Source organism: Leuciscus leuciscus (genome assembly GCF_965113295.1).
Source record: "Leuciscus leuciscus genome assembly, chromosome: 19".
NCBI lineage: Eukaryota > Metazoa > Chordata > Actinopteri > Cypriniformes > Leuciscidae > Leuciscus > Leuciscus leuciscus.
This window is the reverse complement of record NC_138743.1, coordinates 25,587,537-25,611,462: the sequence shown is the minus strand read 5'-3', so window position 1 is coordinate 25,611,462 and position 23,926 is coordinate 25,587,537. Positions and strand designations below refer to the sequence as shown.

Here is a 23,926-nt window from a genome sequence, read left to right as displayed (position 1 = left end):
TTTTTTACTGTGAAGTTATAGAAAAATTAATGATAAAGAAAATTACTTTTTGCAGTGTTACCTACCATTTCTCTTGGCCTCCTTTTTATCACTGCAGACACTAGAGCGTGGCTTTATGTTCAGCCTCGGAAGTTTGTCATAAGAGTTCTTCCTGAAGCTGTCCAACAGGAGTGGGTGGAAAGGCTCACGTCCCACACAAAACAAAATGCTCGGGCACTGCAGCAGACTTTGCACACTGTCAATCTGAAAAACATGCAAATCCCTCTCAACATTAGAGAGACTGTCTTGCTGGTTGATTACAACATGACAATCAAATTGATTGAGATCAGCAATATCTGGCTGAAATTAAACAGCAGGGATTATTACAACTGCCAAGTTCTGATGAGGAAATGTGCTATGATGGATTGAAGCCATACCAATTAAAGGTTAATGGCCATGGGAAGTCAAACCATCTGGTGTATACATTTTCCCACACTAATTTTTAATCATGAAAACAGTGATCTGAAAATGTGTGTGTGTGATCCATTATGCAGGGTGTTTTCGGTGCATGAGTAAGTACCCATGGGTCAGCACAAACAACAAGTGTACAAACAAATAGGTCTTAGGTCAATAAAATTTTTTTGAAAACTAATTAGAAAACTAGTATGACTACATTAATGTTTCTTTAAAAAAACAAACAAAAAAACAACAACAACGAACAATCAGCATAGTATCATAGCTTCATTCATTAGAGCTGTGTTAACTATTGGGGATGTTAAAAAAGAAATAATTATTTTTATGTTGAGACAGTTAAAGGTTTTAAACTTTTTTTTGGGGGGGGAAAAGGAAAAGAGCCCAGAACATGAGTACTATGGTGCTTCAGTCTTGTCCAAATAACCTTTTGACTGTAGTCATCCAACAACATCTGAAGTTGAACCAGGTTCCAAACTCATGAAATCAGAATAGACTGTGTATAAATAGAGAAAGAGTAAAAGTACACACATCAACATCACATATCACTCTTTAACACAATACTAACTTTATATGCTAAATCTGCATGCTTTGCAGTTTTAGATCTTCAAAACTTTTCAATTTTGCAGTGGATTTGAAGATAATTAATTGGAACTGTAGAGGATGCGAGTATCTCAAACTGTATGTTTTCATGGCATTGACCTGCTTCTGTTGGTTCAAAATAGCTCTGATTTGAGCAAGATTAATAGTTATTCTCTGGATGCTGGTGCATCACTGCTGTGCAAAAATACAAGTAAAGGAATATCCTGATCATATCTAACAAGAACAGCAGGAAAGGTTTATTCAAATATGTTTAAAAAGAGTGAATGAAAGATGAGAAAGCTTCAAGGCAATCAAGAGAATGACATAAATAATAAGTAACAATGTAATTCTGTTATACTAAATAAGGTTATAAACAGTCTGGAGAATGCAAATGTGTATATCCAGTTCAAGAAAGATAGCCATCAGTTATCAATTTGATGCACACTTTAGTGATCCTGACCGTATTTGTGCAAAGTAAATGTTTTTGTAAGAATATTACTGCCTGTTGGAAAAAAAGTTAAGTGTTGAGTGTTTTTTTATTATTATTACTAGTATTGGTTGCCCTTTCATTTGGAATTTAACTTAATCGACAAATGATTCACTATTCAGTGAGGGAGTCAGTCATTAATTTTGACCCAGGCTGCGTCCGAAAGCTTAAAAATGCTGCCTTTGGAGGATGTATTCCAAGGTAGGAATGCAATGTTAGCTTCACTTCCTGTCTCCATACCTTCATTTGATTGAGGCAGCATAGATGTATCATTTCCTGCCTTTGATATCCCACAATCCTGTTCGTTCCATTCTGTGATGGTTAAGCTAAAAAATAAATATGGCATCTGAAAGTTGCAGTTGGTGGTCAGTTTTTATGTAAATGTACAGTTTTGTCAAATGTGTTCCACTTTCAATGTAATAATTTTGTGTAGTAGTAATTAAATAATTCATTTAGTTTTCACCAAAGCTATTTTGCAGTAGATTATTAAACCATTTTGCTGCCTCAGAAGAAGTCTTTCTGTTTTGTGAGGTTCCTTTGTGTGCAATCGCTGCCTGCAAAGTTATTGCCTGATAGGGTAATGAAGCATCAAGTCAGCTGCCTAAGCTTTCGGGCTCAGCCTTAGTCAAACAAATGTTTTGTGAATGTTTTGGACTAACACATTAAAATAATCGCTTCATCAGAGTAATTTGTTCTTGAATTGGACTTCACCTTTCTGGTACATGCAGGAAACATTATCCTGTACTCTTAAGATGTAACTAATGCCACTCCACAAGATATATCTGACGCAAACTACATATTGACGCACACATTATTTTATTAATAGAGATGAAGAAATTAAATATAATTATAAAAAAAATATTGTGATCATTTTATTTGCAGTCTGGACCCCAAACAATATACTAAATAGGCTGCTGCTCTGCTGTTTTGTCATTTGCCTTGCCCATCAACTTAAGATCAAAACTTTATGGCCTGGTTTCACAGACAGGGCTTAGATTAAGCCAGAATAAGGCCTTAGTTCAATTAGGACATTTAAGTAGCTTTTATAAACGTGCCTTAGATAAAAACATTACTGGTGTGACAAAAGTTTTGTGTTGAGACAAAACGATGGCACTGACATATTTTAAGATATGTTAGTGCAAGTTAGCCTAGAAATCTAGACGCATCCTTGCGGCAGCAAATTTTATTTTGCAGCCAGGGTCGTCTAGCAACTCTCTGTTGGCTTGCGAGCTGGAAAAACCAAACTCTAATCAGGCCAATCACATCGTGTATAGAGTCGGTGGGCGGGCTTAACATAATGACGGCAGAGTTGTGACGGTTCCGCGTGAATTCCCTGCTACTTGAAAACAAAGAAGAGCTGCTGCTGGCGAACAGCGATCTTTCAAATCGACTTTGGCTGCGACTCTGGAAGACTTGGAGTTAAGCTTTTCTTTGAGAAAAAAACAAAGAACGGCACTGAAATCATTCTCAAAAAAGGAAGATGTGTTCTGAGTTTTGCCGACCGGATACGGCAAAAGTTAAATCTATCAACTAGCTGCTGGTGGGAAAACGCTCTGGTTGGTTGTAGCGCTGTCCTATTGCGTGCAGAGGGAATTTGAAAGACAACCGTTTATCCCGCCCCTCGGACACCCAATGGTGTGTTCCCAGACCCAACATCTTGATGTGCGTCTGGCTTGTCAGGCTAAGTGCAAGTTACTTTAAGTTAAAACAGCTCAAATATGCATTTTAGTCTGGGACTAGGTTTAAGCCTTGTCTGTGAAACCAGGGGTATATCTTCAAAGATACACAAGGGTCCTGATGGATTCTGTTCTCTTTCTCTTACATGTTCAACTTTCAGCTAGTGACAAATAAAGCTTTACTCTACTGCTTGTCGAGCTATTTCTGGCATTGTCTCGCTGCCATTCGTAATGTTATCCATGTATCAGTCAGGCCCCTGTGGAGGGGTGTGTGCCACTTTACAGCATGTTTTCTATGGGAAGTACATGCCTGTGGCAGTGCTAATAGGATGTGCCTGCTCTACCACAGAGGACCAGCAGCGCTGACCAGAGTCAGCAGTGAGTCCAGCTCTGATGGGCAGGAAATGCCTGGATCGACTCCAGACATTCTGTGGACTCCAAGCCAAGAAGTGTTCCCCTTTTAAAGGAACAGCACTTTCTCTGCGTACAGCGTGATGACACCATTAGCACTGTGGCATACCATGCCGTACCCTTGCGTGCAAACACATAGAGACAGGTCTTGATTTGATGGGACAGCCTCTGGTTGCCCTCGGGGCTGTATAAGCTTCTCACCTTTTATCAGGGTTGCCATAGCTCAGTCCCAGAGGGGCTATTTCTTACACTGCCCGGGCCACCCTGTCCACCTCTTATCTACCCAAACCACCTGCAGACTGTAATTCTTTATTTTTTCCTCTTCCGTGGTCTGTGGCATTTGCCCTTAAGCGCAAGTGGGAGTGATAGCAACTAAAATGAACTTTACGCTGACTGATCTGCTCAAGTAATCTTGTTCTCAGCATTATGACCATTTCATAAATCAAACAACACGATCTTTGGAGACTGTCACTTTCTTTGGTAGACTCGAATAACTAATGCATAAAAATCTAATTAAAAACCTCAAAATCAGAGGTCCCACAGCTTGGGGACTTTCCAGTTGTCAGATGTGGCGTCGCTTGCATATACTTAGCTTCCTGTAAACATGTGTTTTAGCTAAAATGGGAGCTATGGTTACAAACAAAGGAATAAAAGATTGCTAAAACATTTGCTAACTTATCTGCTCCTGAGTCTGTTTATCAGATCTTGATAAAACATTTTCCAGTTTCAACCACTAGAGGCCTCTGTGTCCTTAGCACATGTGCTTCTCCTCCCTACTGCTGATCTTACATAATTTAGGTCAGTTTACCAAAGAAAAAAAAAAAAAAATTAGCTACATGTACTTTATTGCAAGGTTAACCCAAGTTCAAATCAAATATTTTATTAAAGTTTGGAAGGAACACGTTCAAATGATCTATCCAATCAGCATGAGATGAGGCCTATATATATACATAGCCACATCACCTATGTTCCTCGACAGTTTTCTGCCTCCCTCTGCCACCCCAACTCCTCACTATCAGCTGGTTACTATCCCAGCTGGGGATAAGGGGTGAGTACTTTGGGTTCGGGCCAAATTCAGAGCACAGAGAGCCCTCCCGTCAGACAGCACACCAAATACGCATGTGCGGCACTCAGAACTGAATTCAGAATGAAGTGATATTGAATTGAGCTAACAATCAAGATGCGGATTTGGAAGGAAGTAGAAATAAAATGTACTGATTTTCTAATAAATTTTATAACTGCAATAAGTATACATTTTAACTACAAAAGAAAAGACAAAGCTTGACAAAGTCTGAAAGTTTAAAGAAGTTTGCTGTTTTTGAGAAAACTGTTGAAAAGTCTTGAATTTTGAAGGTTTTATATAGTAGGTCTTACAGGCAGACATTTGTCACATGAATTAGTTTATCATATTTGTTTCCGGAAGTACAAAATACTATAAAAAGTTGCTGATATAGTGAGTATATCACCTCACACTCCCTTTTCTTTTCTTTTTATTGAGCATGACGTGTCTGGATGTTGAGTATAATTCCTACATAAGTGATTTTGTAAATAACTGATTTATAAGTTATATATTTTTTGTTTAAACTTGTGCTAAAAATTTTACATAAGAGCATAAACATCAGTACATACACTACCGTTCAAAAGTTTGGGGTCAGTACGATTTTAATGAAGTCTCTTATGCTCACCAAGGCTGCATTTATTTGATCAAAACAGTAATATTGTGAAATGTTTTTACAATTTAAAATCACTGTCTTCTATTTTAATATATTCTAAAACATCATTTATTCCTGTGATGGCAAAGCTGAATTTTCAGCATCAGTCCAGTCTTCAGTGTCACGTGATCCTTCAAGAAACATTTCTTCTTATTATCAATGCTGGAAACAGTTGTGCTGCCTAATATTTTTGTAGAAACTATTGTAAATATTTCCAGAAGAGACTCACCTTGTGGCCTTGCAGTGTGTAGAGCTTCCTGATGAGACACTGCATGAGTTCAGAAACCTCGTCCATGAAGAGTGGAAAGCTGTGCAGGCTCCTGCGGTGCAGCACGATGGTCCTCCGGACAGAGGGGTCACTGTTTTTCACAAGCACAATCTTCCTGGAGTGTCTGTGATGATGGTGCTGATCTTCACTCTGTTCAGGAGCTTCCTCGGGTCTAATGGGCCTTCTGTTTGTAAACTGCTGAGCGTGTGGATGTGTCTGGAAATGATACCACGGGTTCGAGTAAGCTCCCGAGGCCTCCGAGGCCATCGTCTTGGCCTGCTGGTGATCGACACACAGATAACATCCACGATCCTCCAGCGGTTCCAGTCTAGTTGAGCCAGAGGAGCCTCTGAAGGATGTTGCGGAGTAGTGCCCATGGGAGAAAGAGGGCTTTAGAGGTGGGTCGTCTGTGATGGTGTCAAAGCATTGAAAGCTTTGCTTGTGGGAGGCCATTTTAACTTCATCCAATGGCCTGTGGCAGATGTCAGTTGACTGTAGTTTAAATCAGAGGATAACGGGACCACAGGAGAACATAGCAGGGCTATACTCTCTGGCCCAACTGATCACACTCACTCATCCTCTCCTTCCACTCTGCAAAAGACAAAAACACAAAACACATGCATAGGTTAACATCACCAACAGAGCATTTCAAATAATACTGTGTCAAGCACACTAGGACAACATTTGATATTAGGGAATTTTATAACGCTTATCCAAATTGGACATAAGCCGACTGAGCCTGGGTTCTCCCAAGGTTTTTTTTTCTCCATTAGGTCACTTGATGGAGTTTTTCGGTTCCTTGCCACTGTTGCCTTTGGCTTGCTCAGTTGGGGATATTTAATTTAATTTTATCAATCAATAAATTCCTCTTGAAACAAACTTTGTTGTATTATTTTAATTTAATACTGTGAAGCTGCTTTGATACAATCTGTATTGTGAAAAGCGCTATACAAATAAACTTGACTTGACTTGACTTGACATAAATGAAATTGAATTGTTTAGGCCTATAAAACAAATTTGCATATATGAAACATAACGTAAACAAGAATGTGGGCAGTATCTGGAATTCAAACAGTTTTAATATTTAAATAAAAAATGTAAATGTAAATAAAAATGCTATGATGTATTGTAAAATGAATAACATAAATATGTAAGATTCTGCACTATTTCTAGGTGATTTCATTAATAACTTTGCTTACTTGTCAAAAGTCAGATGTTCTTGCTTCCATAGGCTCTATGGAAAACATGATCATCATGTTTGACACAAACTTGTGGAGTTTATGCAGCAGTGCTTACTGTCATTAAAGATAATGCTTCATAAAAATCATGATAACCCTATTCAGCTATCACTCACATTATAGGCTAATAATATAATTTGTAATGAAAAAATAGTGCATAATTATTTATATATATATATAAACAAACAAGAATTGTGCTGTACTGTATGCTTGCACTTGAATGCTTACATCGCATACTATAAGAAACATAAGAGCATTGATAATAAAATGAAGAATTTAATGCAATTGCAAACTAGTTGATGAGAATTTTCTTTGTGTAAAGACAATCCGGAGAAACCTGGGCATAAAATAACAAGCTTAATCAAGAGGATAAACTCTCAAGCTGAAAATACTGAATACATTCAACTCTGTCCTGTTCTTAACAGGATTTCAAATGATTTGCTGAGTGATCCACTGAAACATTTTCATTGTCATGAAATTAAGTGTTTTTAGATTACAAACTGATACTTTACATTTAAATTTGAATTAGTTGTACTTTAACCTATCTCCAACCTTTTATAGCAGAATCGAATTAAAGTCTTTTCTCAATCACTTTCTTGTAGAATCAAGCTTCTTTACAGAAAGCACGGTAACTTTATAATTCTTTTTAAGTCTTTTTGCCCATTGCAACTATTGAAACTGAAAGTATTTTTAGTGTTGATGTCGAACCAAAACTGAAAACATCCAGATTTAACATGTGACCAAACAGGCAGAGCCGGATTAACGCAAAGGCAAACTAGGCACGTGCCTAGGGCCCGATTGGCGGGATGGGGCCCAGACAGAGGGACAAAAAAAAAAAAAAAAAAAAAAAAAAAAAAAAAAATGTCCAATGTCCTATCTACAATTTATTTCAATATTTATTAATTAACTAAAAATAGTTACGATGTTTATCTTAACCATAGACTGTTACATTACTGCAGTTAAACCAATGAATGTGTCCGTTACAAAGCGGGTGCCGGCTTCTGAAAGTATATGTAACGAACGCATCCATCAGGTGCTGCGAGGCAAAAGCCTAATAAGCACACAAAGAAGCACAGCTCATAATGCAGGTGTGTGAGTTGTCGTCATCTATTTTGGAGTGATTGCAATGTATTCTAAATATAAACTTGTACTGTAGATCAGCGTCATTTCTGGAAAAATCATTCACCGCTTTATTACGAGTTTAAAAGAGCGCGAGCGTCATTAACGTGGCCAGACGCGACGCTTTGAATTTGCGCGTACAATGAATAACATCGCGTCGGGAGCTGACTAGTAAAAAAGCTACAAAATTAAAAGACAAGACGTCTGTATTACGTCAAGCCAACACACTACAACATTTTTAAATGTTTCAAATAAAGGATCTCATATCTATGGGTCTATCTTCTAAATTCTGCTGATGATTAGATTATACCCTGACATTACGCCAATAATATCAGTTTATATATTTTTTTCTGCTCAGTAGCGATCGTGTCTTTCTCTTCCACTTGATTTGTGTATAGCATATTTAAGGTAGCAATGCAATATAAAAGCACTTATGCTCATCTACTGAAGTGGGATTCTGGAACTGTGAATAAATTGAATAAAACAGCAAAATAACAACAACAACAATAACATCTTCATTAAACAAAAAAGAGATTACCTTAGATAAAGTTTGATTACATACAGTACCGGTAAAAGTCTGGACCCATTACTATTTTTAATGTTTTTGAAAGAAGTTTATTATTATGCTCTACAAGCCTGCATTTATTTGATCAAAAATACAGAAAAAAAACAGGAATATTCAGCAAGGATGTGTTAAATAAATAAAAAGAGATAGTGAAGACTTTTTTAAAACAACTTTTTAATAACCAAAAATCCTGAAAAAAAGTATCACAGGTTATAAAATAAATATTAAAGGAGAAGTTCACTTTTAAAATGAAAATTCTGTCATCATTTACTCACCCTCATGTTGTTTCAAACCTGTATAAATTTCTTTCTTCTGCTGAACACAAAGGAAGATATTTAGAAGAATGTCAGTAACCAGACAGTTTTTGGGTCCCATTGACTTCCATAGTATATTTTTTTCCTACTATGGAAGTCAATGGGACCCAAAAACTGTCTGGTTACTGACATTCTTCTAAATATCTTCCTTTGTGTTCAGCAGAAGAAAGAAATTTATACAGGTTTGAAACAACATGAGGGTGAGTATATGATGACAGAATTTTAAAAGTGAACTTCTCCTTTAAGCACAATTTCTAACATTTGATAATAAATCTGAATATTATAAAGTTTTCTGAAGGATCATGTGACACTAAATTCAGCTTTGCATCACAGAAATATAAAGTATAGTAAAATAGAAAACCATTATTTTAAATTTTAATAATATTTCACTATATTATTTTTCTGTATTTTTGATCAAATAAATCCAGGCTTAATGAGCATAAGAGACTTCTTTCAAAAACATTAAAAATAGTAATGTGTCCAAACTTATGTACTGTGTAAGTAAAAATATACTGCTTTTAAAATTAAATGTTGTATAAATAAAAAGGTTAGGAATCATATTTGTTTCAAGTGTTTTTTTATTGGGGGTGGGGGGCCTCCAACATGAATTTTGCCTAGGGCCTCCTAATGTCTAGAACCGGCCCTGCAAACAGGTACATCTGCAGGAATCCCACTGGCACATGATGACAGCACATTTGTGCCTGGCACACTCTACAGCTGAGGGAGCATTACTGAGCTCAAGAGACAGAAATGATGGACAGATATCAGAGACTAAGCAGGGATAAAAAGAGCAGACTTCGCCTAAATTAGACTAAAGAGCTTATCTACAAGTGCAGGGAAAAAGTGGAAGCAACGTGACAGGATGAAGCTGCAGTAGAAGCCTATTGTTATTTTTGATTCAAGCACAAATGTGAAAATTAAGTAATACCAAAGTCATGTGATTTAAGAAAGCAAAAATGTCAAGCAAGAAATGGCTGATTTGTTCAAAGAAAAGGTAGAACGCTAAATCAGTCAAATCTAACATAACTATTAACATACAGTACAACAATTCGGATTTCTTACGTCAGATCAGTGAATATACCGCCTTATATTCTAATCCAAATTTTATCTGAGAATTATTATTTTAAAATTTTTTTAAGGACCATGATCTCTTGGGAAAAAGAGGACCATGAATCCTCAGTTCCAGCTCTCATTTTCAACTCATGCTATCAGAACAAAAACAGGGAAATGATCTAGGCTGAGAGTTTTATTGCAAAGCAGGACAAAACCAGACTCTTTAAGTCTTGCAGAAGCACATAATAAACCGTAATGTACTGTACATTAACGTTCAAAAGTTTGGGGTCAAAAATCAATCATTTAATTCAGCAATGATGCATTAAATTGATCAAAACAGTAAAGACATTTCTAATGTCACAAAATATTTCAATTTCAAATAAATACTGCACTGTTTTCAACAATGATAATATGAATTGTTTCTTGAGCAGAAAATCTGCATATTAGAATGATTTCTGAAGGATCATGCGACCATGAAGACTGGAAAAATGATGCTGAAAATTCAGCTTTGCTATCGCAGGGACAAATTACATTTTAAAATATGTATTAAAATGTAAAGTATTATATTATTATATACTTAAAATAGGACATAATGGGGATTTGTTTTGCATGTGTATATAGTAGAAAATGGCCTATGCCACAGTATAGCATGCATAAATAAATAAAAAAAATTACTTTAATACTGAAACTTCAGATTTTTCAAAGTACTATCTGATTTCACCTGAAGGCATAATGACTCAAACTGTGGAACCAGGAAAACTGAATCTGTATCTGTAAAAATCTGTATTTGTAAAAAAAGAAAAAAAAAGAAAGAAAAAAATTCTAATAAATTACCAGGAGGCCTGTTCCAATATCTGCTTTTGATGAGAACATTTGAAGAAAAGAGAATGCAAACAAATAATATGAATCATATGATATCAATTATGTTACCCAAAACTAATAAAATCCTGTGATGCAGATGATCTGTAAGCTCAAAACACCATATGAAAAAGATGTCAAACAAACCTGAGTTAAGTACGTTTTAAGCATCATGACACACTCAGATCTTTGTAAATGCAGGCAGAAATTTTGAATTCTGACTAGTACAATCCTATAATGCATCCCAGATAACTGCACCGGTGTTCCTCATTATTCTACAGTGCTTTTGCATGCACCTGGTTTGATATTCGTGTATTCACTTAATTCTGATGAACACCAAGTCCATCAAAAAACACAGACTGAAACACAACATTTTTGAGATTCTTTAATTTCCCCATAATGATTTTTTTAACCAATGAGGTTTAGCCAAGGTCAAGGTAAAGACTGTGAAAGCACCCAACAGTCTTAATTACATTTTCAATTAACTGTGATCCAAATGAACCGGGAAAGTCTTCAATGTAAATTCAAACTGTCCCTTAAAAAAAAAAGCACTGCAAAATACTCACCATCAAAAGAACCATGATCACAATGTTGGGAAACCAAGAGCTCAGCAAAGCATCCTCTGAGTTTCCACACGAGAGCTGAGAAGGAGCAGGAGCTGCTATGAACTGCCAGCTGAGGAGCGCTTGTCCCACCGGGGACCTATCTGCTAATCGGTCCTTGGGAAGCTAAGGATAGAACGGAAAGCCTTCTTAATCACCCTGAGACTGCATCCAAATCTGCTGAGGCTTTGGACATGTGACTAGAACTTGGACATTGCATAAAAGAGTAGACAAACTTAAGACTTTTAAGGGCACTGACAGTTCATATAGCAAATGGGTACATATTTGCAGGATCCACAGAACACATAAATAAAGCTTAAGTGTGTCATAGATGGAAAGTTCTGTCGAAGGTAGGAGTCTTACAGTTCATAGGGAACATGAGCATGAACAATTAAATATCTCATATCAATTGATATCGATAAATGAAAAAGGCTCTAATACTGGTCAATAACACTACCGTTCAAAAATTACAATTTAAAATTACTGTTTCATATGTGACCCTGGACCACAAAACCAGTCACAAGGGTCAATTTGTCAAAAAAGAATTCTAAAATTGAGATTTATACATCACCTGAAAGCTGAATAAATAAGCTTTCCATTATTTCATAATCTTTACTTAATATCCTAATAAATTTTGGCATAAAAGAAAAATCGATAATTTTGACCATTACAATGTATTGTTGGCTATTGCCACAAATTTACCCGTGTGACTTATGACTGGTTTTGTGATCCAGGGTCACATATATATTATATTTTTAAAATTAATTTATTCCTGTGATGGCAAAGCTGAATTTTCTGCATCATTACAGTCTTCAGTGTCACATGATCCTTCAGAAATCATTATAATATGCTGATTTCATGCTCAAGCAACATTTCTGAGCAGTTGTGCTGCTCAATATATATATATATATATATTTTTTTTTTTTTTTTTTTTTTTTTTTACATAATACATGTCTCAGTTGTAACAATTTTATTTATCCTTGCTAAATAAAAGCATTGATTTCTTTCAGACCCCAAACTTTTGAACAATAATGTCATGTTCAGTTTTTGTTTCAGTTTGGTTTTTATGAACTCTTATTCTGTATTTCATTGTTTCCTGTCTTTCCTGCTGTGATAGTGTATATAAAGTCTGATATATATTGAAAAAAAAGAGGACCATGAATCATCAGTTCCAGCTCTCTTTTTCCCCTCATGCTATCAGAACAAAAACAGGGAAATGATCCAGGCTGTGAGTAACAGGACCAAACCAGACTCTATAAGTCTTGCAGAAGCACATAATAAACCGTAATGTACTGTACATTACCATTCAAAAGTTTGGGGTCAAGAGTTTAAAAAAAAAAAATCAGTCATTTAATTCAGCAATGATGCAATGATGCAAGTGACAGTAAAGGCATTTCTAGTGTACCCAAAGATTTATATTTCAAATAAATGCTGCACAACTGTTTTCAACAATGATAATATGAACTGTTTCTTGAGCAGAAAATCATCATATTAGAATGATTTCTGAAGGATCATGTGACCATGAAGACTGGAATAATGATGTTGATAATTCAGCTTAGCTATCGCAGGGATAAATAACATTTTAAAATATGTATTAAAATAGAAAGCAATTATTTTAATAATATTTTAAACCATTATTGTATTTTGGTAGAATAAATGCAGCATTTGTGAGCAGAGACTTCTTTAAAAATATATATTATTATTATTGTAATTTTTTTTGTACTTTTAGTTTTTAGTATTAAGAAAACTATTTTTAGTTTTTTATTATTTATAAAACAATTTTAGTATTAAGTAGCATCTCACTACTGTCAATAAGCTAGATTACTATAATGGAGGTATAGTAATTTTTAAGGATCTGGTCTGTGAAGAAAAAAAAATTCTGTCTTAGTCCAAATAGGGGTGTCCCATGAAATGTCACCATTATAACATTAGGTAAGGCTCTTTGCATAAAAATCACATAATGTGAGTGATTGAATAGTCAAACATCTACAGAACCTTATCACTAAGAACAGAGCTCAGGGTATCTGGGATGATCCAGTTAACTTGATGGGTGGCCCAGATGGAAATGGATTAATGGCTCTTATTCAGCAGTAATTAGAACAGTGCATATCACATTGCTGTCCTAAGGCAACCTTTGTGATCCAAACCAGCATTATTTTCATCGAGGCTCTGCCAGCAATGACAAATTCAATTGATCATCTGACATCTTTAAAACTGCTGATTCAAGCCAACTGGAAAGTGATTCAACAATCAAAAGTGCATATGTGACCCTGGATCACAAAACCAGTCACAAGTCGCACGGGTATATTTGTGGCAATAGCCAACAATACATTGTATGGGTGAAAATGATCGTTTTTTCTTTTATGCCAAAAATCATTAGGATACTAAGATCATGTTCCATGAAGATATTTTGTAAATTTCCCTACCGTAAATATCTAAACCATTTATTTTTGTGAGTGAATGTGTATCTCGGCCAAATATTGTCCTATCCTAACAAACCATACATCAATGGAAAAGCTTATTTATTCAGATTCCATATGATGTATAAATCTCAATTTGAGAAAATTTACCCATGTGACTGGTTTTGTGGTCCAGGGTCACATATTTGAGCAACTTTTCTCTTTGAGTAAAAATACTTTGATGGTTGCTTGTATGTATAAATCCTGAACAAAATCTGAAAGACTTTTGGGAATCAGTATCAAAGCGGTAGGAAACAGCTTGTTGCTGAATAATGGAATAAACACACAAAAAGTTAACTAGACACCTGCCTAATGCCGCTCTTATCAGAAACTGCACCTTGTAAAGATAGGCTGTCCCAAACTCCTGTTACCACATTTTTTCTGGAAATTACACATATATTATTCATCCAAGCCTTCCTTGCTAACTCAAGGGTGAACTTGCGTTCTTCCCATCTGTCTGTGTGTCATAAGAAGCTTGGCTGAGCGGATGGGTGAGTGTGGCCATAAGATTGTTTTTCTCCTGAGTCATGTGCCGTAAGACCCCTGTAGAGTTCACACCCCTGCCTCCTCCCTCTCGCTCTTTCCTGAGTTAAGGGACCTCCCTAAAGATGTTTTAAAACAGTGGAGACGGACTGCAAGAATTCCAAGGAAACAACAAATATCCTTTAAGATTTTCATGATTTCTGGATAGAAAGTTATGCGACAAGACAAAATAGTATGCTTGTTGAAAAGTCTTTATCTTTTGAACATGAATAGCTATATTTAAAGGTACTATGCCATAACTGAATCTAGCCAGGGGCATTCCTTCTATGGCTCACACGTGAGTTCTGAGAACTTCTGACACCTCGGCTTAGCTGCCGCTTCCTACACTGGCATGTCAGGCCTAATTACTGCAAAACTCGCTTTGATACAAACTGTAGCGATGTTTGACTAGTTTGTCTTTTAGGCTACACCTTGTACCGTATATGACTTTAAGTAAAATGTTATAAAGTACTTACTTTCATAAAATTAAGTTAGTTATAAAATTACTGTAATTACATTCTACATTTCAGCTATCGTATGGCTTCAGAAAATATATGCAAGTATGTATGTATATATATATATATTCACTGTGAATCTCCTGTCTGTGCGACACAAACACACTTGTGCGCACAGAAAGCCGCTTCTTGAACAGACAAAAACACATACAATTATGCCAAAATTACTTTTTTGTTTGAGAATCCTCGTAAGCACAGTCACATTAGTTAAATTAAGTTTTATATGAATGTAAAGAGTTGTGAGAAAATGTGAATCAGATCTACGACATGTGCAGCAGATCTTAAAGTGACAGCAGTCTAATAAATCCGCTGCTGTTTGTCATTAAAGATAATCAAAGAACGAGGAAATCACTCACTGCTCATGACCGAATAACATTTGTAGCTTTAATAAGGATTGAACTATATACAATTTATATATCCTACCTGTTAGACCAATCTTAAAGCACTGAGCTTTTATTGTCAAAAACAATAACTTTTTGTGCATTTTGACAGGGCAGGTAAAAATCTGAACCGGTCTGATTGGGCCAATAGAAAAACTTGTGCCCTGATATATTGAAGGGCACAGGTAAATTAAACAATTATACTGTAATGTTGAATGCCTATAATTAATGGCTACAATTGAGAAAAAATCTATTTCACAGAGACATCAGTAGCAGTATATCGGGGATGCCTTCTTAAAAAAATGCCATTAAACAAATATTTAAAATATAGGAAACTGTCTTTATGTTGTTTCTACATTAATTTGGAGATTAAATGTGAAATTATTACGATATACAAATATATAAAAAACGTTAATGTTAGGTGAGATTAATCGCGATTAATTACAGATTATTTTGAATTAATTAGTTACTTTTTTTATTGATTGACATCACTAATATATATATATATATATATATATATATATATATATATATATACATATATATATATATATATAAGTACACAATATACAGCAAATCATACAGACTATCTTTATGATTTGTACAATTTCTGATGCTGCAGTCGACATTTATTGATATTGCATTGAAAGGAGCAACCATCCGTCACAATTTTTCCTTATGTGTTGCACAGAAGAAAGAAAGTCATACAGATTTGGGACAACATGAAGGTAAGTAAATAAAGTAAGTAATTTTTTTTCAGTCTATATTTTGTGTGTGTACAACAACATAAAATAGCATTAAACTTGGCATGAATTAAAAATTCACCCAATCTATTTTTAAATGCTTGTTATTGATCTTATTTTGAAAGATTCAGCCATGTATGTTTCTTTTAAACATTATTTTACAGTGAAACTACACACTTCTCATCACAATACAGAAGAAAAGATCACTTACAATGAGTATGAGTTATACGAGTATGGGCACATTCGTATTACAGTGCTTGTGGTAGAGATATTAGCCACTAGGGGCATCAATCCAAACATCACAACAAACCCCAGAAGCTACTGACCCCTCTCATCCCTGTATTTAGCACACCCACCCAAGACCTAAGTTCAATTAACACACATTTTTATAGTCAGGCAGTCAATGTATCAAATCATAACAAGAATATTTAGGCTTTCTGAAAAATTAAGAGCAGTTGTGGAGATGAACAGTTAGAAAATAGGTAACATTCACTTGTATTCAGCCATTTTAATTAATATATATCTGTAATATGTTTTCCAATTGCAAATCTGATATGCTAAACTTGTATTCTGAGGAAAACAGCAATAAATCTCATAAGGTACGACAAAATTCGGAGTTGTAGGTCTGTTTGTAAAAGAAAATGAGAGAGAGAGAGAGATGGAAAGTGAGAGAAAAAGGAGGTGGAGACTGAGTGGGAGGAGGGCAAAGAGAAATGTGAGCATCACAAAAAAAGGACTGTGTGAACATGAGACACTTTATCAAATGCAAATTTTACTGTTTTTCCATAATCAACCTCTTGCATAAATAAGCAGCTGAATTAATTCTGACACATATGCAAGGTTGCATTCACACATACCTGCTAAAGAGCACATCTTTACCTGCAGCACATTAACATGCAACACGTCTCTTTGAGGTCATTTATGTCACGAATGCACCGGTCCTCTGTCAACGTTCCACTCCCTCACTCTCTCACTCTCTCACTCACCCTCTCACGCTCGCCAAATGACTAATTGAACTCACCTGTTATCAATCAATGTTGCACTGTAAGGGGTCGTTTACACCACATCATTTTCAGCTGAAAAGGAAAACTTTTTTGGGGTGGGCCTGAAAACGCAAACTTTGGAAAACGTGTTTCTAAGTGCAAGTTTTTGAAAACGATACCGGTATTGTCTCCGTGTAAACTACGAAAACGTGAATTTGTGAAAACGGTGACGTATCACATGTTCAGTCTATAGTGCGTCGTTTTTCTTTACAAAGTGACAGCGCCAACTACACCATAATACAGCGTTTTTAGTCGTTTTCACAGATCAGATCATCTTGACGTTATTGTCTGTGTGCGAAATATTCAAGCAATATTTAAATACATTTTAATAGCTGTTTTACCAGTGTGTGATTAGTTTTTGTTTAGTAAGAAACACACTGTAAACGCTAATCTGTCATCACGCGTCCTGGACAACTTCAACTGACTGCCTATTCTCCTGTCAATCATCCTAAACCAATCAACACACTATAAGGGATTTATTTGAACCACTTATCTATTATATTATCTATTAAATCAGCATCGTTCCTTCTACTATATGATACATGAACACTATAGTGAATATCCTGTTATGCACCTGTCAAGACGAACTGTCCAGCTTCAGGGGCACTATGACTCATTTCCATGATTTTCATTTGAAGTGAAGTCTTAAGGAAACAGATCTGACTATCCACCAGGAAAAGATGCCTTGCGAACTCATAAACAACATCACTCATGATGTTCAAATGTTTGCGCACATGAGGGGAAATGATATTACTTTGTGCAGTGGCCAAGGTCAGCTGCTACTGATCCTCCCCCTGTTGTCACATTGTAAACACATGGGATCAAGGCATCGGAAACTCTCTTTTGTCAGAATAACATATTTGAGGATAAACGCAATGGTTTTTGGTATTGCTGTTATGTTGGTTGTGCTGAAGGTTTCAGATGTATGTGATTCACAGGAAAAATGCTTGAATAATGACGCTGAGCACTTTTTTTTTTTTTGCTCATGTGATTTGTCTAGAAAGCAGGTATAAAGTCCACGCCAGACGAAACAGGACGAAACAGATTAAAACATCTCTCATCGTATTCATTACTGTGGTTTCAGGAAATTGGTTGAGTAAACACAGACACAATAGTTAGTGACTTCAAACAAGATGTTAGTGGTCGGCTATGATTGGTCACATGCATCACGTCGCGCTAAACTCAAGACGTTTCTTTTTGTCACTCTATGAGCTGTCAAACCTATATATTTACAAACACGGAAGCAATGCTGACATTTTCATTCTCATGCTAAACCTCTAATGTTTAGCATCTCTGAAAGGACTGCTCTTTTGTAATTCATGATACATAAGAATATTAAATATATGGCTTAATGAGTTTTTGCAGTTCATGTAGGTCATAGATTACTGGAACAAAAAATTCCAGAGTGTTGGGCTGTCACCAAAACTCTTGCCAGCGGCAGGACAGGAAATGACGTTACTTTTTACACAGACTAAATGAAAGATCCACATTGCAATTAGGAAGCACAATAGGAACATCCTCCTCCACATTGGGGTTAAGAGTTATGACACTCCTGGGAGCTCCCGTGCTTTACAAAAACAAGCCTGTAGAGTTTGCAGCCTACTCAAGCTGACCCTGCTAGGATGTTCACAGAATCATGATCTGCATCAGCAAAGGGTCCGACAGACTGATTACACTACAGTAAATGTCAGCTCCATATGGGGATTGTGGGTCACGACTCACAAGTGTGGAAGATCCTGGCACAGATTGACTGCTGAAACTATTCTTAAAGCTTTGTTTTTTCTCAGGATGCTTTATGGGTTACAATAAAGCATCCAAACTTGCGGCATAAAAAGATTTAAAATAGTTAAGAAACTCCACATAAAGGGCTTCATTTTAAAGTCTTTCAAATGATATGAAATAGTTTGACTGTTTTGCACATTTAAAAAGATAATGAATTTAAATGTTAAATTTCAAATTGTCAAATGCCTGAAAAACCCATTGACCCCTACACTACTTCATATTACATTTATAATATAAACAATAAAAAATTAATGCTTGTCCCTTGATTGTTTGTCGCTGTTATTGAAATTAAAAATATATATATTTTTGAAAATACAAAAAGATTTGGAAAACTTAACTTAACCAAGGTATTTTTTCCCCAAAAGTTTGGGGTGAGTAAAATGCATTAAAAAGATCAAAATTGACAGTAATAACATGTATAATGCTACAAATCTATTTTTAATATCAGGTATGCATAAGGTGTTTTTCCACCATGTTCTGATAAGTTGTCTAAAGCCTTTTCTAATATTTCCATGACATGCAGGTGCATTTGTTGAGCTGTTTCATATTTAAAACATTACATTTCACAATTAGTATGCATGGCGAAAGTATCCTGACAAAGCTGAGCAGGAGGAGACAAGGCGTAAAATGTTGATATTGGAATCGCTTACCGCTGAGCAGGAAAATGAGGAGCTGTATTCCCTCTCCCGTGGTTGGCAGTGGAACTCCAGCCTCATTTTCTCAGTTAATGGCACCTTTCAGTATCTGCGGTAAACAGGTGCTGGACTCAACAGGGCTGGCGTATTCACACGCAGGTACAGGTGGGTGGCCGTTGGCTGCTTGCAGCATCCCTCAAGTTTTCCAGGGGTTCCCATCTGTATCCATGCGCTGGCTCCACCACATGGCACAGGGCCCTGGGCCGGGTCTGGTCCATTCTTTAGCTGGCCTTGCACCACGCCTGCACCACATCTGCCTGCCGAGTCTGTTGTTCTACCACAATGAGCAGGAATGCAGGAGAACAGCTAGACCTATAATCCCCAGCCACCAGTAATGGATGCCAAATATGAATAGTAAGCAGGTTATTATTCTTCTCATTCCACATGCTGGTATGTGCAGTGACCATATTGACAGACACAGACTCCTGTTTCCCGTTTGGAAAGTTTGCTGTGACATAGTAGAGGGATTAGGTATAAACTGTTGTCATACTTTAATATGAGACAATAGTTATGTAAAATTACAGGGTCACTGTCACTGTTCCCCCATAACTTTACAGTTGTTTTAAGAAGACTTGTATGGGACATCAAATGTTGATTTAAATTTATGAGGGTGGTTAGGTTATTATTGAAGACTGTTTCTGCTTCAAAATGGGTAAAAAAATAAAAAGGTTATAGCGATTTTATATCTATCTAACAATTGCATCTTTTTTATATCTCACAATTCTCATACTTGTGACTTAATATTTCACAATGTGAATTTATAATAATTCATATAATATTCATAATTCACTTGATGGTAAATACGACCTCAGAGGACGTTCATGTGTAATTTTTACCTAAAAACCTCATATTGACGATAATTCCGATAACACAAGAAAGCAGCATTTATATCAAACTATTTTTAATTTATATCTCATAATATATCTAAAAATTAGAACTTTATTTATCATAACTGCCTTAATATTTCATAATGTGAATTTATATCAGAAAATTGTGACTATACTTTATCATTATAAAATTTATCTCATATTTACCTTTTTTCTTTTTTACACTGAGGCGTTACTTACTTTGAAACTCTTCTTTTCTCATTATTCTTTGTGATGTCTCTCTCCGCTGATAATTGTCACATTCATGTCTTGTTTTGTTTCTGAATCATGTTCTGTTTAATTTTTAGGTCATGGCTTTTCTTTGTCACTGTTTTGCCCGAGTTCGAGTTCTTAGTTTGTTTCCATGGTTTCTAATTAGTGCACACCTGTTCCCTGTCTCTTTGATTGCCATCCTCATATGTAATGTTTAATGTGTGTAGTAGTGATTATCGTTCTTGGTGTTTATTAAAAGTTGTTATATCGTTCATTCCGTGTCCGTTTTTACTACACACTTACCCATGACACAAATAATACTATCATGACACAAAACTCCAGACCAGCCCAACAATGTAAAAAAAAATTTTTTTAAATAAAAGTAATGTATTGGGTGGTTTTTGTATATTTTTACGAGTAGTTATTTTTACTGTAGCGCTATAATTTAATACAATCTAGTTTGACTGTATAGTGTGAATTCACATTGAAGAACAGCACGAATTGACTGTGATGTAGCGGCATGTGCTGTAAAATCTTAATGATTATCTGCTTCTGCATTAGTCATCTCATAACTGTTATTGTACGAGTACTATACTGGCTATAAATAAACAGAGTTGCATTTGCTGGTTTATTTTGGTCCAAGGTCCAGGATTTCCCCCCCCCCAGAACAATTTGCATCTGCCTGCATTAATTTCAAAGTAAAAATCACAGTATTCTATTGTTGAATCAATAGAATAAATTTTACAGTGTACAGTATGTGCTGTCTAACTCATTTTAGCATATGGGCTGACGTTATCAGGTGGGTTTTGTCCACACCCAGTCAGAGCTCGAGCCAGTATGTCTCCGACAGGGGCGTCAATATGCATGACCTCCTCTCCCTCAGGACACTTAATACTTTACCCAGATGTGCTCAGCAAGGTCGTCACACCATCAGATACCCGTTGTAAGGAAGATGGCGCGTGCTGGACTGCTCTCTTGCATATTTGCCCAGCGATGTGACGTCACTGCTTAGGAAACAGGAAACAGTTGGGACTACCTGACATCCACGTTCCACAGAGCTGACCTGAGAATGGAGCTGATCCAGGGAGCAATCAGAGAGAAAAAACAACAAGAACCCATTAAAAGGGGGATTTTTTTAAAGGGTTGTCTTAAAGGGTTGTAGAAAGATGGATGCAAATTGTGAAGTGTTTTATGGACATTGTACACCAAAAATAGATATGAATAAGTTGTTAAAATAGACAAGTTGGTTGTTTTCATTTTTAACTTGAATAAAGAATGCATAACTTCATTTTACACATAAAAAACACATTCTGCACATTAATGTAATTCTCAGGCACTGTAGCGCTAGCCAACACTCTGGCCTATTTGAGGAACATGGAAATAGAGGCCATTCTGTGGGTGACATTGAGTGCAGTGTATTCTTAGTGTGTTGCATGGAGAATTATTCAAGTTTCACACAGGAAAAGATTGTAGCAGATGAGTTGATTGTTTGCCCTGGTTTCCTGAAAGTCAGCAGTCTCCACAGAGACAACAATGGGCCGGGGTGTTTATGAGAAGTGGTGAAAAATCTAAAGGCTTTTTAACTTTTAACTGCAGAACACCTCTTATTTTAATGCTGTTAATTTGTCAAGAGAAATCATTAAAATATAGTATAATATTTTGAAATATGTCCAGTAACGAGCTACTTCATCTGCGTGATATGCTACATCGCTTAGCTTAAAATAAAAAAAACTAAAACACACTCACCTAAACGGTTCACACACTCTTATTATGTCTTATTTTTAATTAGGGTAATGTGTCCAGTGAAATATGATTAAAATAGTGCTAATCTATTTGAAATATAATATGTACGAAGCGTACTAACGCGACTAAAAGCAACACTGTATCGTTGTTTTAGCTGAGAGAATCTAATGCGCTCACCTGACGTAAACGGTCTTTTCTCTCGCATGCGCCGTATGAATTTGAATGAACTTCATCCTAAACGGTGCTTTTCTCATTTATGCAGCGTTGGAAAGTTTATGATTCCCTTATATTGAATCGGTTTTATGAGTAAAATTAAAAACAACTGATAAAACACTGCAAACTCTCATGCATTAAGTCAACAAAACAGCTTGAAAACATGACACGTAAAGTTACATTTAGGCCTAGCCTACCTCAGAAAAGCAATTCAATGACCATCATTTAGTTAGCTAGAACAACTCTAGTGAGGAGAATTTAAAATATATATATGCACTTTATTACCGGTACATGCTATATTTTACACTTTTAAAATTTGGGATATAAATAAAAACTGCCTTTAATTGTATACCAATCAGTCAATTTGAACCAATAATAATAATGTACCAGCTGAAAAGGTTCCATGTTACGTATTTAGAGATATTTTTGGGGAAAAAATTACACATAGCCTTTCTGATTTCCAAATTGAATCCAAATTGAATCGAATTGAATCAAGATCGGAATCAAATCGCAGGTATATGAATCAAAAATAGAATCCAATCATGAAAACTCTATCAATCCAGACCAATAAAAACAGCAACAGTTCTGTAATATGTTTATCTAGATATATCTCTAACCAGTAAGAGATCTCAAATGGGTTGATTTGTAGGCTATGATTTGTATGATTTGTTGATTGTATGAGTAGGCTATGCGTTTCATACAAGATCTGGCAACTGACAACCTTCAATAATATATTATTGAATATATTATATATGCATCCTGGCCAAATTTGCCCATTGGCCTCTGTCCATCATGGCCTCCTAATCATCCCCATATAAATATATACTGATTGGCTCTATCACTCTGTCTCCTCTCCACCAATAAGCTGGTGTGTGGTGGGAGTTTTGGCGCAATATGGCTGCCGTCGCATCATCCAGGTGGATGCTGCACATCGGTGGTGGTTGAGGAGAATTCCCCCCTTCCATTTTTAAAAGTGCTTTGAGTACCTAGAAAAGCACTATATAAATGTAACGTATTATTATTATATTGATATGATTATTCATATAACAAGGTTTGGGCCATACATTTATATTTATGCATTTGGCAGACACTTTTATCCAAAGCAACTTACATTGCATTTCAAGGTACACTTTTACATTCTTATCAGTTATATTGCCTGGGAATCGAACCCATGACCTTAGCATTACAAACGTCAACGCTCTACTGTTTGAGCTACAGGAAAGCTCAAACAGTATAACAATACCATACAAATTACGAGAGTTTCCTGGGAGAAATAGGAAAACGGAAGAAGGGCGGGAGATGGGTGTGAAAAACTGAGTGTTTAGGTAGACATATGTCTCAAACCGAAATTGGACCAATCAGCTGTGAGCAAACTGTGATGTCTGACACAATAAAATCATTCCCCCAGTTTCTCTTG

General features: G+C 36.0%; 1 protein-coding gene across 1 annotated transcript in view; it reads right to left on the bottom strand.

Annotated features, from left to right (window-relative positions):
- The window catches only part of rp1l1b (rp1 like 1b), a 33,071-nt gene extending 12,636 nt beyond the window's left edge, over window positions 1–20,435 (bottom strand). The window contains exons 1-3 of the mRNA XM_082147711.1: window positions 19,430–20,435; window positions 5,548–6,177; window positions 66–243 (exon numbers count right to left, since the gene is read on the bottom strand). Coding sequence (XP_082003837.1) covers window positions 66–243; window positions 5,548–6,039 — 670 coding nt within the window. The 5' untranslated portion in view covers window positions 6,040–6,177; window positions 19,430–20,435. The remainder of the gene's footprint in view (window positions 1–65; window positions 244–5,547; window positions 6,178–19,429) is intronic.
- Between the last annotated feature and the right edge of the window lie 3,491 nt (window positions 20,436–23,926).